This window comes from Corvus kubaryi, unplaced genomic scaffold, assembly GCF_017639235.1.
Source record: "Corvus kubaryi isolate FWS band 111438036 unplaced genomic scaffold, C.kubaryi_AGA036_p1.0 68, whole genome shotgun sequence".
In the NCBI taxonomy this organism is placed as follows: domain Eukaryota; kingdom Metazoa; phylum Chordata; class Aves; order Passeriformes; family Corvidae; genus Corvus; species Corvus kubaryi.
Genome location: NW_024582056.1, coordinates 9740720 through 9754988, shown reverse-complemented (window position 1 = coordinate 9754988; position 14269 = coordinate 9740720). Strand labels below are relative to the sequence as shown.

General features: G+C 39.1%; 1 protein-coding gene across 1 annotated transcript in view; it reads right to left on the bottom strand.

Moving 5' to 3' along the window:
• Nucleotides 1-3598: 3598 nt before the first annotated feature.
• Nucleotides 3599-14269, bottom strand: part of LOC121674430 (death associated protein) — a 54821-nt gene continuing 44150 nt past the window's right edge. Inside the window, exons 3-4 of the mRNA XM_042048777.1 lie at nt 8327-8369; nt 3599-6407 (exon numbers count right to left, since the gene is read on the bottom strand). Coding sequence (XP_041904711.1) covers nt 6288-6407; nt 8327-8369 — 163 coding nt within the window. The 3' untranslated portion in view covers nt 3599-6287. The remainder of the gene's footprint in view (nt 6408-8326; nt 8370-14269) is intronic.

Genomic DNA, 14269 nt, shown 5'->3' with positions numbered 1-14269 from the left:
CTCTCAGTTTGTAATTAGGCAGTGGAAGTTGAGGTCACTGAGCAGCATTAAGAAACGGCCAGTATACAGTTCTGAAACAATATGACAGCTCTGTTTCTTTTATCATCTTCTAACAACAGTTTTACAGAGCAGAACTGAATCCACTTCTGTGCTGATCCATTTACTGTTCTACTTTTAATATTTAAGGCTTTACTTCTCTAACCACAGCTCCTGTTCACTGTTGATTTAAATACACCAGAAAGTAAAACAACATGTGCAACATTCCACTGGCATGCGCCCCAGTCTGCTGGTCTTCAAGAGACAAAGCCAGAAGACCTTTACCTTCCTCAGAGATATCACCTGAAAAATTAAATATAGCTTAAGATGAAGTGCACCTGACTTTAGAAATAAGGCTTTTTTTCTTTTTTTAAATACCAAGCAAAGTTTTCCGTTAAATACATTAGGTTCACAAGTAAGCATAAAACCAGGAAAAATGTGATGCCTCTCTTCCTTCAGACCCAAACACTGGCACACTGGTGCAATTTTACCCAGAAAGGCATTGAACATATGGTTTCAGTCACATCTGAAACATGACAAGATATTTGTCATTTCAGTCACTATGAGCATGCAGAAGCTTTTGCTTTTCATTTTAACTAAATGCACTGTTCTATATTTCAAAAGCCTCTTCTGATTTAAGGGGGAAGCCAAGCGTGTTCCATTGTGATCCTGAGATTAACTCAGCTGGCCAGAGCATGGTGCTAATCACACCAGAGCTGTGGGTCCAATCCTCATATGGGCCATTCACTGAAGAGTTGGACTCGCTGGATCCTTGTGAATCACTTCCAGCTCAGAATATTCCATGATCTGGAAACCGATCTCGCTGCTGTGCTCTCCAGTTCACTCGCTCTTCTATGAGTAACAAGTGATGTCACTATCCATCTTAACGTGGTATTAGATACCCATTGACACCTGAGACAGCTACCACACATGGCTTGTAAGAACTCATTTTACACACCTTCATAACCTGCCACTTGCTTCTCTGCCAGAAAGTAGGATAAAAACCATTTTACTGAACCAGCTTTAGTCCAGACAATATGAGAATACACCAAAGGTAAAATAACATGTAACCTTACTGATGTTGATGTGAGCTCCAGGGTCTTTAGCAGCTAACCAATTTTCATAATCCTTAAAATCACTGTGGATTACTAATGCTTTCATTTTTCTAAAGCTACGAGTGACCTACAGAATGCCAGACACTCACGTTTTCTAAAAATACCTCCAATGTAAGCTGGACAGCAGAGATTATGTTACAGGGCTTCTTTCAAGGTCACTTGCAAGATCTATGGTTGCTGTGGCTTTAGTATCCTGCATTTCAATTTTGTCATTGACAGCCTTCTGTGTTGTGCAAAAAATCATCAGCAACCATGCAGGCTTGTCAGCTCCAAATAATAATAAATTACATTCCCAGAAAGAGGTATCATATTCTTCTTCTCACCTCTGATCAGCATTCTGAAGGGATGGGAAACAGTCATTGCAATAGAAATTACTTCTCTGTTCAGGGAGTGCTTTGTCAAATACAGTGCACTCCACCTCTCCTCTCAGGCCTCATATCTGAATGCTAGTGCTTCCATTTTATGAAAAGATTCAAGAAATAGTATACACTAGATGCAGTCTTTCTCTGATGGGGAGATGAGGAAAATAAATGCATGCACAATCTTGAAGGAGACCCAAAAACACAGGGACAAGCAAAATACAAACCTCCATCTTTCTAAGAAATTACTAATTTTATATAATACAATCACGCACCACACTTACCAAAGGTTATGGCTATGACACAGATTTATTTCACCATTTGCTGAAGAAATCCAGTGATTTAATGCTGCAGACTTGACTCAGTTTCTTCTTGCAAGTCAGCCAGTCACTATGATCTGCATCTCTCTGCATCCTTATAGAGCAGATGTTAGCTGTAACCAGTTACACTTAAATGTCTTTATCTTGTGAGATGTTTCTGTGCAAAGAATTTAAATTAAAACAGTGATTTGTCTTAATTCTTTACACCATTGCAGCCTCTGACCAGCAACATATCCCCCTATTGTAAAAGTAACTGTACCCATACTGACATCCCCACATTTTCTAAAATGCAATTATGTGTATTAATCCAATATCTTAAGGCATTAGCCTAGATTTAAATCTCATTTTAAACTTAATACACCCAAATCTGAAGGGAACACAAGAAGTGGCTTATAAAGCCCACACCTCCCCATCCCATGAAGATGGTGAGTATTCAGAATAAAGTTATTCCAAGGGGATAAAAACATATGGCCATTCATTCCCTTCAACTTTGTATGGAAGACTGCTGTGAATATTTTCATTAAACAGCCAGGAGCATACGATGATCACACTACTGTGGAAAAATGTACAAGACTTCTGTTTCAAGGCATCCAGTGACAAAAGGGTAGATCATACTGTTGACATAGAAGTAAATAATTTCTAATTACTAATAACATTTGCAATTCTGCTGATGACAAGGCCATGGAATTTGGAGTAAAATTGGAAAACTCAATCAACAGCATGCCAGACATCTTGAACATGTATTTTCCCAAAATTTTAATTAAAAAGGTATCTTTTGAATCATTTAGCATCAAAAGGAGGCTGAGGGGAGACCTTATTGCTCTTTACAACTACTTGTAAGGAGATTGTAACAAGGTGGATTGGTCTCTTCTCCTAAGTAACAAATGACAGCGTAAGAGGAAATGGTTTCAAGTTGTGCCCAGGGAGGTTTAGATTGCGCGTGAGAAAAACTTTCTTCACCAAAATGGTTGTCAAGCTTTAGAACAGGCTGCCCAGGGAAGTGGTTCAGTCAGCACTCCTGGAGGTATTTAAAAGATCTATGGATGTGGCTCTCAGGGACATGGTTTAGTGGTGGACTTGGCAGTGCTGGGTTAATGCTTGGACTCCACGACTTTAATGGTCTTTTCCAACCTAAACAAATCAGTGATTATCTGAGTACAGAGTCTAAGGATGTAACATTGCAGTAGACCCAGGGCAGTAGCTATCATCTCTACACTGTATCACATACATTTGCTGTATTATACACACACCACACATACACTAAACATGGGACGCCCAAAGTGTCAGAAAGGTCCCAGAAACACTGTGGCAATTTCTCCATATTCTTCAGCAAATCACGTTATGGCATGCATTATAATGTTAACTGCAACTTCATGAGAAGCTTGCCACCTCTTCTGATTACAATACTTGCTTCTTCTGAAAGACTAGAACTCACAAAGCAATTGAGAATGTTACATTTAATTTCCTTTACCATCCTCATTTAGTACCAGGATTAGATTCTCCAGCTTTGCAGGAGCTGAGCGAGCATCTCCAATTTCATAGCAGAAAACAGCAACTCCCATTCTAGCTGGTACCATCTACTTTTTATTTTACTTTAGACTGGACTATTCAAAACAGCTCATCCACCATGTCATAAAACTTCATAATAAATTTCACTATCTATAAAATGTTGATTAGTCATGCAGCAGCCTGTAATAAAATCCCATAAATCCCACAAAGCTGCACCCTGCTGATTTACATTGCACTTACAGGAAAAAGGAGACCAATATACAACTTCATGCTTTATTGTTGCATTATTGCCACATTGACAACTACAGAAAATTTATTTTGCAGTTATTTCAAGGTAACATCTGAACATCTCCTGTGCTTATATGCTATTGCAACAGATTTTTAAAGTATCAGTAACCATTAGTAAGAAATCCAGTTCACCAGTTTTGATTATTTTGGACAAGGTAATGCTTTGGTAAGGACATCTATGTATAAACATGGATACCTCCCAACAATATATAATACGCTTTCATACAGAGACATTTTCTAAGCATATACAAATTCCTGCACTCTAAAAAGCCACTAAAGCTATCTTAAGAGCCATACTCCATTGTACAAACTCACATATCTATCTAAGTAATCAGAGACAAAAATCAGGTATTGTTTATATATGCTGTATATATTGCATTAACAACCAGGAGCAGTAGTTTGTAATTCGAAAGCATCCGTGCTCCTAACTTTTACTGTCAGAATGGAGATGTGGTGTGGCTTTCCAAAGCATTTCTACCAGCTGTTTGTTACAAGACATGGAGCAGAGGTACCCAGCCCCACCTCACAATGCGCCTCTACACTGAGGTTTAGTTTTCCACTGCAGTCAATGGAGCCAAGAGTGATCCAGCTCATCCTGAAAGACACTTCCCTTTGGTCAATGATGCTGTACGTAAACTCTACTTACTGTCCTGACTGCACCACCACTGACTACACTGGGGTCTAGACAGTGTCTCAGATGTAGGCACAGCACAAGGCGGAGCTGAATCCCACCCAGCTCCCTCTCAGGCCAGCAGGTACCAGAAGTGCCTGCAATGATCCGCTCCATAGCTGACGCAGCACACAGGCAGCTCCGGGCTGCACCATCAACCGCTCCCTGTCCCAAGTCCGCAAACATTCCTGCCAGCAAAGCATCTCCTGCAGAGATTCCAAGAGGCTCAACAATGCTACCCTTATAAATGAGTCGCTCAGGTGTGAATCACTTTTACACTCATAAGCAGCTACAAACAAGGCCTCTGCTGCACTGACATCAGAAACAGAAAACGTATTTGAAAAGTTACGCATATTCTAATACAGAATAATTCTTACAAACAACATTCGTTCCTTAAGGCAAGTATGGTTATCTAATCAAATTGAAAATAAGGGCTGCATATATAGATTGTACATCCTTCCTTGGGTTTAGAATAAATATATCCAAGCATATAATTTTCAAAACATCATTTCCATTTCAAGCCTGTGAAGAGATGGAAATGTCAGGTCCCTCGCACCCACATGAAGTGAGTTATTCCACTTGTGAAACGGGCCATACTTCCCATTATTTCGTTGCTGTTGTTTTAAAACAGCTACTCAGGAAACAATTATTTAATCTGAAGAATTTAAAAAAAAAAATATTTTTTAAACTTTCCTCACTGTTTTTTAACCATAAATTAACTGGTAAAGCCCCAAGTGACCCCAAAATTTCACTGATTTTCCAGGTGAATGGTTGCAGCATTAGCTCCCACTTTTTTGACACCATTAGGAACTTTATAAACCTGGAGAGTACTAAAAGCTGTATCGTATTTTTAGTCAGTTAAAAATAGAAGGACACTTTAAAAATGTAGGTAGAATGCATAAAATTTTTTTCCTGGTTTTTACAGAGATGAGTTATAGAAGGAAAATGAAAGAGCTAAGTAATTTTGAACTGAGAAATCAATTTAATTATGTGGTTAAAACTAAAACAATTGCTCTATTTGAAAACACTTTTTACTCCCTTGTATCACTACTGTCCTTCAGAATAAGAAGACTAGGAAAAAACATGATGTGCAAAAGAGGTTGGATCATAAACATATTTACTAACAGTATCTCTTAATTTCAAATGGTCATCTCAAATTCAAAATTAAAAAAGGTAAACAGATTTTTCACCAACTTACTTTAAATGCAGTATGGAGGGTCATGAATTCCTTCAGCTTGTTGTTGGAATGGGAAATCATCTCCTCAGAAATGTCTCCCCAGTGAGACTCATGAGATCACAAATGAGTTGTCTACAGCAGCAGTGTTCTTGTAATTTTGATTTCTCTCTCCTCTCCATACCCATAGACCACCAGAGGGAAAAATCTCAGCAAGACTGTGCGAGTGCAAAGGGGTGTAAAGAAGATTCAGCGGGATCTCTGCCCACTTGAGAATGTATGAGGGCCCTTTTATCATCTCCCTGGCTGAATCCAGAGGGCACTAGGGTGTAACACCATAGGATACTGAAGGCTGCAATGGTTCTACGTAATCAAGACAACCACTGACTTCTGTCTCAACACACACAACGAACTCCCTCCAGACAGTAAACATACCAGTACAAAAGGGCTGTTCTTCTTTACTGGCTTAGCATAATAACTACATTAACTATCTGCTATTGTGAGTCCATAACTAAAAGTACACATTTTAAGCTCATTAATCCTATTATTCGTACTGAAGTTTTTATCTTGGCAATAAGAAAATCTTATAAAAAAGCACCCCTGATCAGCAAATACTCAATACAGAATTTTCCATCTGGGATAACAACTGAAAAATGTCTTCATTCTTCTTAACCCTTGAGAATTAAAGTAAAAGAAACAGCGTATTATTTTAGAGGCCAATTTTACTGATTTGACAGTGTGAATACTAAAGGGTTTTTGTCTTCTCTTGAAAACTTAGTCACTGAGAGCAGTTTGGCAGAGATCCTGACGGGGAGCTCATTTGCGAGGCTGGTGGATGTGCTGTTTGACGTGCTGTGGGTGAGGAAGCTTTTCCACAGAAGGATGTGGTTTCTGATGAGCCACCTGAGCTGCAGCTGGAGGGAAGTCCTTATCACCCTGTTCGAAGAACACAGCAGGAAATGTTTAGGAATCTTAAAAGTGTACTTTCAAGTTCAAATTGATCTAAGTTCTAAAAACTGTGAAAATCAGATGGAAAACAGTGTTGCATGTTACTCTGGAGTCCCCCTGTACACATTCTATCTTTCTGTTCTTCTAGCCAACTTCAAAATTTTTCCTATGCAAGCTTCACTTCCTTCCAGTTACACACACTATCCAATAATACATTATCTTAATGTGAACCTAGGGAAAAAAACCCCAAATATTCCTATCTTCAGAGGTGTTTGGTTTTCACACAGCCACTAGAAAGAACAGACTATTTTAAAAGTAAGTTAAGGCAGCACAAAAAGCCTTTTGTAGGAACCAGAATCATAGAATGGCCCGGGTTGGAAGGGACCTTAAAGATCATCCAGTTTCAACCACAGTGCTACAGGCAGGGATGTCTTCCACTACCTCAGGCTGCTCAGGACTCCATCCAACTTGGCTGTGAACAATTCCAGGGATGGGGCATCCACAACTTCTCTGGACAACCTGTTCCAGTGCCTCGCCACCCCCAGAGTAAAGAATTTTTCTTAACATCTGATCTAAACCTACTGTTTCAGTCTGACTCCACTCCTCCTTGTCCTGTCATTCCATGCATTTGTAATTAGACTCTCTCCATCTTTCTTGCAGGCTCCCTTCAGGCAATGGAGGGCTGCAGTTAAGTCACCCCAAAGCCTTCTCGTTTCCAGGCTAAACAATACCAGTTCTTTAGGAAGAAAGCAGGATCTAAAACTACTTAGAACTCAAATCTTAGGGGTGGCTGGCTTTCAAGTTTAACATGCTCTTTTAACCAGGTCTGCTGGTGTTAGCTCTCAGGTGCTGTTGTTGGGCAGTCTCAGTTCAGGTGTAACCCATATGTCACTTATTTACCACTGCCATTTCTAGGGTCAGTCCCATGAGGCTTTCAAAAAGCAACAGGAAGCAAATACTATCTGTGCTCAGTGACAGGGGGACAACAGCACCACAACTTCCCTCTTCAGAAAGTGGGACAAACATACCATAAGCCAGAAGCCCCCAGCACTCCATTGGCTCACAGGACAGCAATCTTTCACAGTTTTGTTTTGGTTTTGTTTCAATCACTACATTAACTTGTTAGATTTTGCTTTTTTTTTTCTCTAGTCCAAGTTGCTTCCAAGTTTCAAAGATCTCCTCTCCTCAGACTCAACATTTTCTACCTTATCTCCCCTGACGCTGCCAATTAGCCATTCCTTATGGGCCAAGGAAAATGGCATCAGCTCACTCTTTCCACCGATGGGATCTGACACAACCACAGCATCTTACAGTAAACCACATTACAAACCCCAGGGATGTAAGGTAACCATCACATAAAGCCATGATAAAAACCCTGTCACACAATGCACAAGGCATAAATTACTGATCATATGATTAATGGCTAGTTAATACTAAGGATTTACAGGTCCTGCCTGGTCTTAAAATCCAGGGAATAACACCCTGAATCCCAAGTACCTCAAGGCACATATGGCAGCTAAAACACACTATCTTCAAGCACGTATCCTTACAGGCAGAAGTGTTGCTCTTCATCACAGATCAAGCTACAGCAGCCGTTTAATATGCAGCCGCTTCCAAAGGAAATGAATGCAGTAATATCTAGCTTAGATACAAAAAGATGATCCAATAAACTTAAAGTGATAAAATTCAAAGGAAAATTGTGGAAATAATTTCAATGAATAATTTCAATTCCACACAAACCCAGAAAGAATGTTCAAAAGACCTTACATGAATACAGAAAACATAAAGCCTTTTCTCACAAAAGAGAAAGGGGTATGAAAATGATTAATTTTGCTCTGATTGGCGGTAATTCTGAAAAGCTTACAGTAATTTTGCTATGACTGAGAGAAATTTACTGATAATCTTACCCTAGCAATGACACCGGAGATGAACACCGCTGGTTTAGGTGGGCTGAAAAAAATAAGAGGGATTATTTGTACCAGTTATTTAGAAGGTAAAAATGAAAAAGACATCACACATACAATGCAAAAAAAAAGTGGCATTTTTGGCAACTGATTAATGTTTCAAATAGAGAAGACAAATTTCCTCTTCAAATGACTATTGCTTAGTAGAACTTACTGCAGCCAAACCCAGACCAGTAGGTTTTGGCTGCTATTACTTCACATTGATTGTGACAGCAGTAAGAGGCTAGTCCAACAATACTGCTTCTTACTTAAAGCTTAGAGTCTTTGTTTGCATTAGTTTCTTAATCCTCAAATTTTACACATAAGCTGCCAGCAGTAGTTTATGTAGTAAACTAAACAGTAGGCTTAGTGTATTTGTACCGCGCAATGAAAACTGTAGCTGGACTAAAGTCACTGCTGTGTTAGAGAGTAAAATAAATTTCAAGTTTACATTTGTCAGTCAAATGAATTAGGATTCTGAGTCTCAGAAAAAGCAACACTCAGTACTTTAAATCACAGATTTTCAAGCAGGTAGTCTACTCTCCTACAAGAAAGAGAAACATGTCTGTAATAAAGCGAGTATTAAAAAACATGAAGCAAAGCGTTTCCTGGTTTTTCATCTGCAGAACCTCCATCCACACCAACAGGAAGGGACTCTTCACAGCCGGAGTCCTCTGAAGCTTGGTCAACACAAGCCATCGGTCTCCCTGAGTCACTGATCTCCTGAACTGACCACCTCTGCCTGGAGGCCACAGTACAGCCACATCCAACTGCTTGCCCTGCTGGCATTGCCAGCATCTGAATTACAGACACTCAGCAACCCCAGTGGCTCTGTGGCAAGGAAAACCACACAACTGCATGGAATCTGCAGAAGGGTTGAGACCTGGAGCTCCAGAGAGTCGCCACAATAGAGGTAATTCTCCTGTAAGAAAACCATGTAACCTGAGGCACTGCAAAGGAAGCAGAGTGGGGAGGGGAAGGTGTCCCCCCCTCTGAGAACATCTGTAACTGAGGAGTCAGAGCAGGTGGTTCATTACCTGGACCACAAGAAGGGTTCTACCCTGAAATGTTATGGCTCACGAGGTTGGAACAACACAAAGCAAACACAAATCAAATGACTTATTAGAGGAATGACAGTGATTACTATGATGCATTTTACAACTACACAGCTTGTAAAAATTTATTAACATGATGTTGTGTGAAGACAACAAGCAGCCCAGTATTAAACTTGATATAATGAACTCATAAATATTGTCTGGGCCCTGTTTAAGTCACAGTATTGCTACTCAGTCTCTGAACAGCCTGGTTATTTAACAAGGCTCAGCATCCCTCCTAGAAATTTTTAAAAAGTCATAAAGAGAAAGACAAGACTAGAAAAGAAGGAGAAAGGAAGAGTTCTGCTCTAAAATACTTCCATGGAAGAGCAACAGTGATACTTCCTGCAATAAGAAATAATGTTTTGATAGCTGTATTAGACTTTTTCAACCTAATTTTCTGTCAGTACAAACTAATAACAAGCAGAGATCAATAGCAAAACACTTCCTTTTCATTCTAATTGTACCGAGCCAATTAGTATGTTACAGTCTGCATGAGACTTACTGGATGCTGAGTAACAATCTCAAAGAAGTAACTCTGACTGAGAAAATACAGATATACTGCAGTGGCTCAAGGTACGATTCACAAACTAACACCATGACATTATAAAGGAAATGAACAGTAAATGGAACAAAAAAAGGTTTGGCAATTTATTCTTGAACTATACATGGAATCTGGCTTTAGTCACACTCAGAGAAACTGGTTGTTACTTGACATTGTGTCATTAACAATACTGGATAGTGAAAAAGTTAAATCAGATGATTTTTTTTTTATGTTCTTAACATGACCTTTCAATGTTCATTATGCTTGAATGATGCATGAAATTCAAATCAACATTTCCCCAACAGAGCCTGTATTTGCTCAATGTGCCACGACCTGTTCACTGACTACCATACTGTATGTATTACCTGCTGTGTGATTCGTAATTCTTGCTTTAAAAACAAGTGCAATGCTCCATGGCTTCAGCCAAAAATGACAACCAGAAGGAATCTCTTGCATAATGGTCATTTCAAACACAGCTTTTACCCCTGCAAATTGCAAAAATGTTCGCAGAAACCCAGGTCTCCTGTTGAAATGTCATGCTATTAATATTCAAAGGAACCAAACCTGCAAGTGTTAAGTTTCCCAAGTACATGATAGAGCTGGATAGAGTTAGAATTTTTGGGAGATTTCTGTACTTACTTTAAGTTAATTGTATGTTCTTTTGTCTCAGGAATTAGGTTGAAGATCCTGTAAAGATCATTGTCATTTTCAGGTAAGCTAAAATCCAGCCTGAGGTTTATGCTTAAGGTAACTGCAGAAGCAGCTAGCACATCTTTATGAAGAAGATGAAAGTCAGCAGTACCATTTTCCTCATAAAAACTATATTCTTTAGACACAAAGCACTTATCTTGAACTCTATCATGATGTAACATGTTCAGCCTTGTTTATGCATTGGGTTCTGCGACTGTCTTTAGTTACGCTGTCTTGCAAACACAGATTAGGGCTCTCCCACAGGTGTGTGGTAAGGCACCGAAACACCTCACCTAGGGTTCATGTGGAGCATTCTAGGATAGTGCTGACACATAGGGAACAATCTAACAGGAAGTCAGAGCTGCAAAAATGTATCTACTCCCAGATGCGGCTGGAACAGTTCTCTCAACTTTCCCCCTTGTTTGTCCTCTCCATGGATTTTTGACTGGACTCTTCCTGCTTTATGCTAGATTTCCAGCTTTTAAACAGAAGAACTAATGGTAAGACTGACCTAGCTTCCAGCTTAAGCGCCTCTGCCCTCCATCCACAAAGATCTTACAGAAACCCTGGCACTTGTTTCTGGCTGCCCTGGGTCTCCATGACCAGCTGCGAGTGCACACAGTAATGAGGCTTCAGCTCTCTACTTAACTCATTACACAGACAAAATACTTCACTCCTATGGAAGACACACCAGCCTAATAAGAAGTTCATTTCTATGCATTATCCTGTAGCAGGGAAAAAGACAGAAAGCTGGCCAGAGATGCGAATGATTGAGTGTGTCAGCATTTATGTTCATGTCAAAGCCACTGGTTTTCCTTACATTTTTACCAAATTACATTGCTTCAGAAAAAAATCTTTAAAAAATTAATCTTGTTCATTATCTTTGATGATCTATAGAACCAGAACCAGGCCAGAGCATATATAATCACACATCTATACTAATGAAGAATTCAACAGATCACAGAAAGGCCTGGATAATCAGTCACTGATTCATGCTTTAATTTCATTCCTAATGAGAGAAATCTTTCCACAGATGAACTTTGTCATAATAAATTCAATCTCTACTGCCAGACTTCCAAACCATGGGCTTTTGTGGACCCAGATTAGCTGCCAGGACCATAACTCTGAAATTGCAGTCTGAGGCATCTACTGGGATTGCAGTGTTGCAACATTCCTCATTATCTTTCCCAAGAACCTCCTGAAAATAGAAACAAAAATGGAGAACAGGCCCAAGCTATCATTGCTACATTTGTAAAACACTTTCAAGTGCTTTAAATTCTATTGGTGTTTTATGCAAAGCACAACCTACATTTCCAGTATTTTGTAAGCTGTGATGGTTGCTCTGAGGATATACTTAATCTGATGAAAATTGGTTTGACAGATGTTGTTTTGAAGATGCAGCATTTGTCTAGGCATCAGTAAACAAGAAAGCAAAAAAAAATTATTTTCTGACAAAAACTGGTTTAGTTTATACATATATGTGCTTTACAGCTATTTAATGCACATGTTTATTTAAAGTTAATTAATAGCCACAGCTGATACCGTGTAAGGAACAGAGTTTTGTGTTTGCCAAGACTAGTTAGTGTTTGTGTCAATACTTTCAGAGCAAATCCTTATTTTGTTATAACATATGGAGAAAAAGAACACATCTGTTAAGATCCAAGCATTCAGAGAACTTACCCTGATTTTACATGTGTGATGCTGCACCTGTTTAACATCAGGATTCATTTATCCTGACTGTATTCAAATAGAATAAAGGTTTCTATTATTTCATAATACTTAGCTTAAATAAGATCTTTATCTGACATGGAAGGTAAATCACAAAGAAGATTAAATACTTGAAAAAATCATTAACTAGAAGAAATGAAGCATTAATAATACTAAAATCTTATGTCTTCACCTTAGAGGAATTGGTTGAACTGAAGTATGACAGACATGCTGTAAAGACAAACACAGTGACACAGAAGTTACTGTGAAATCTCCTAGAGGCTACAGAACACGCATAGGGCAGATGAGTATTTATCCAACTCCATTAAAATAAAGAAACAGAATAAATCAGTTTTCTAATTTAACAGGGAAATTTACAGTTAACTGTATCTCTATCTATAAATGCAGTGAATGTGCACACACACGTGCAGAGGCTGTGCATGTCTACGCATAGAGATTACACAAATTCACAGCTGTTTCAGAGTGGTCCCAAATGCAGAACAAAGCAGAGCACATTCCCACCGCTGTGGGGGGGATGAACACCTGCAGCCACTCTGCTGTTTGCAGCACCCAAATTGCCCACTGCAACCTTTACCTGACGGGATGGATTGGATCTAATGCTGGCTTCCAGCAGCAGTTTGAATTGGAGATCCAATCTGGAGGAAGGACTATGAGCACTGCTCACAGTGCAGTCCAAACCAAAGGACTCCATTCGGAGTTGACAAACCAGGAAACATCCCCACACATAAGCATCGTTCCTGTCCACATGAACATAAAAGCTCCTAAAGTCTCACTGTAGCCTGACAGTGCAGAAGGTGAGTACTCCACGTACACTGATGATCAAAAAAACCAAAATAACATGCCAAGAAAGAACAACAAAAAGCAATAGTAAAAATAGTATTTGTTTAATTTAAAAATAAAAAACCTGTTACCTCAATTAAAATATGGTATTCAGGCCAGGAACACTGGAAGTGAAGAGTTAGAGCAAAAATAAAGATGGAAAAAATAGCTGAGAGAGCAGAGAGAACCTACATAAGGAGAGAACTAAAAACTATTAGCATACAGTATACAAAGGAGTAGGTAATATTGCTCTCATTTACCTTCTTTACAGTATAAGTAGAAAGTGACAAATGCAGAAGACTACATTTAAAATTATTAATAGCAGATACCTTTACAATAGAATTAAATGTAGAACCTCCTGAAAATAAGGCCTCAATCTCAAAATTTCCACTGTGACAACACTCGAAACAGGTTAGCCTACTTTAAAAAGGACAAAACTACATAGATGGAAGGCTTTTGTTAGACTAGGAGATTTTTTTGTCGATGTTAGATGAAAGTTAAATCATTAAACCCGTGTTAAACTAATCTTCTAGTTGGAATGATTCATACTTATGATTAAAGAATGGGAATGATTCATATTTATCTTTTCATACTCATGGGAATTAACGGTATGTTTTATCACTGCTGATTACCTTTTGCTCCTTTAGGTGCACCTGGCAAACAGATATATGGAATCTATAAATACGTGCTTTTGAAGACTTTGGAACCACAAATTATGTCATCATTTCTAACTATCCAAGAATAACACTAGAGTCTGTGACTGGGTGTTTCCTTGTTGTAATCAAATCATCCAGTGGCTTGTACTGTGACTCATAGCTGGCCTTTAGCTGTGGAAAGCAAAGGAGAAATTTCTGTGACAGACATGGAGAAAGCAAATGAGAATTCCTGCAAGCCAAAGAGATTGTGTAGCTCCACAGAATCTGGAGTTACACCAAGCTCCCTGACCCTGCAGGCAAAGGCAGCACACAGACAGCACAACCCTTGTCCCTCCAGCACCCCAAAACAGCAGGGTTTGAAAAGTGAGAAAGAAAA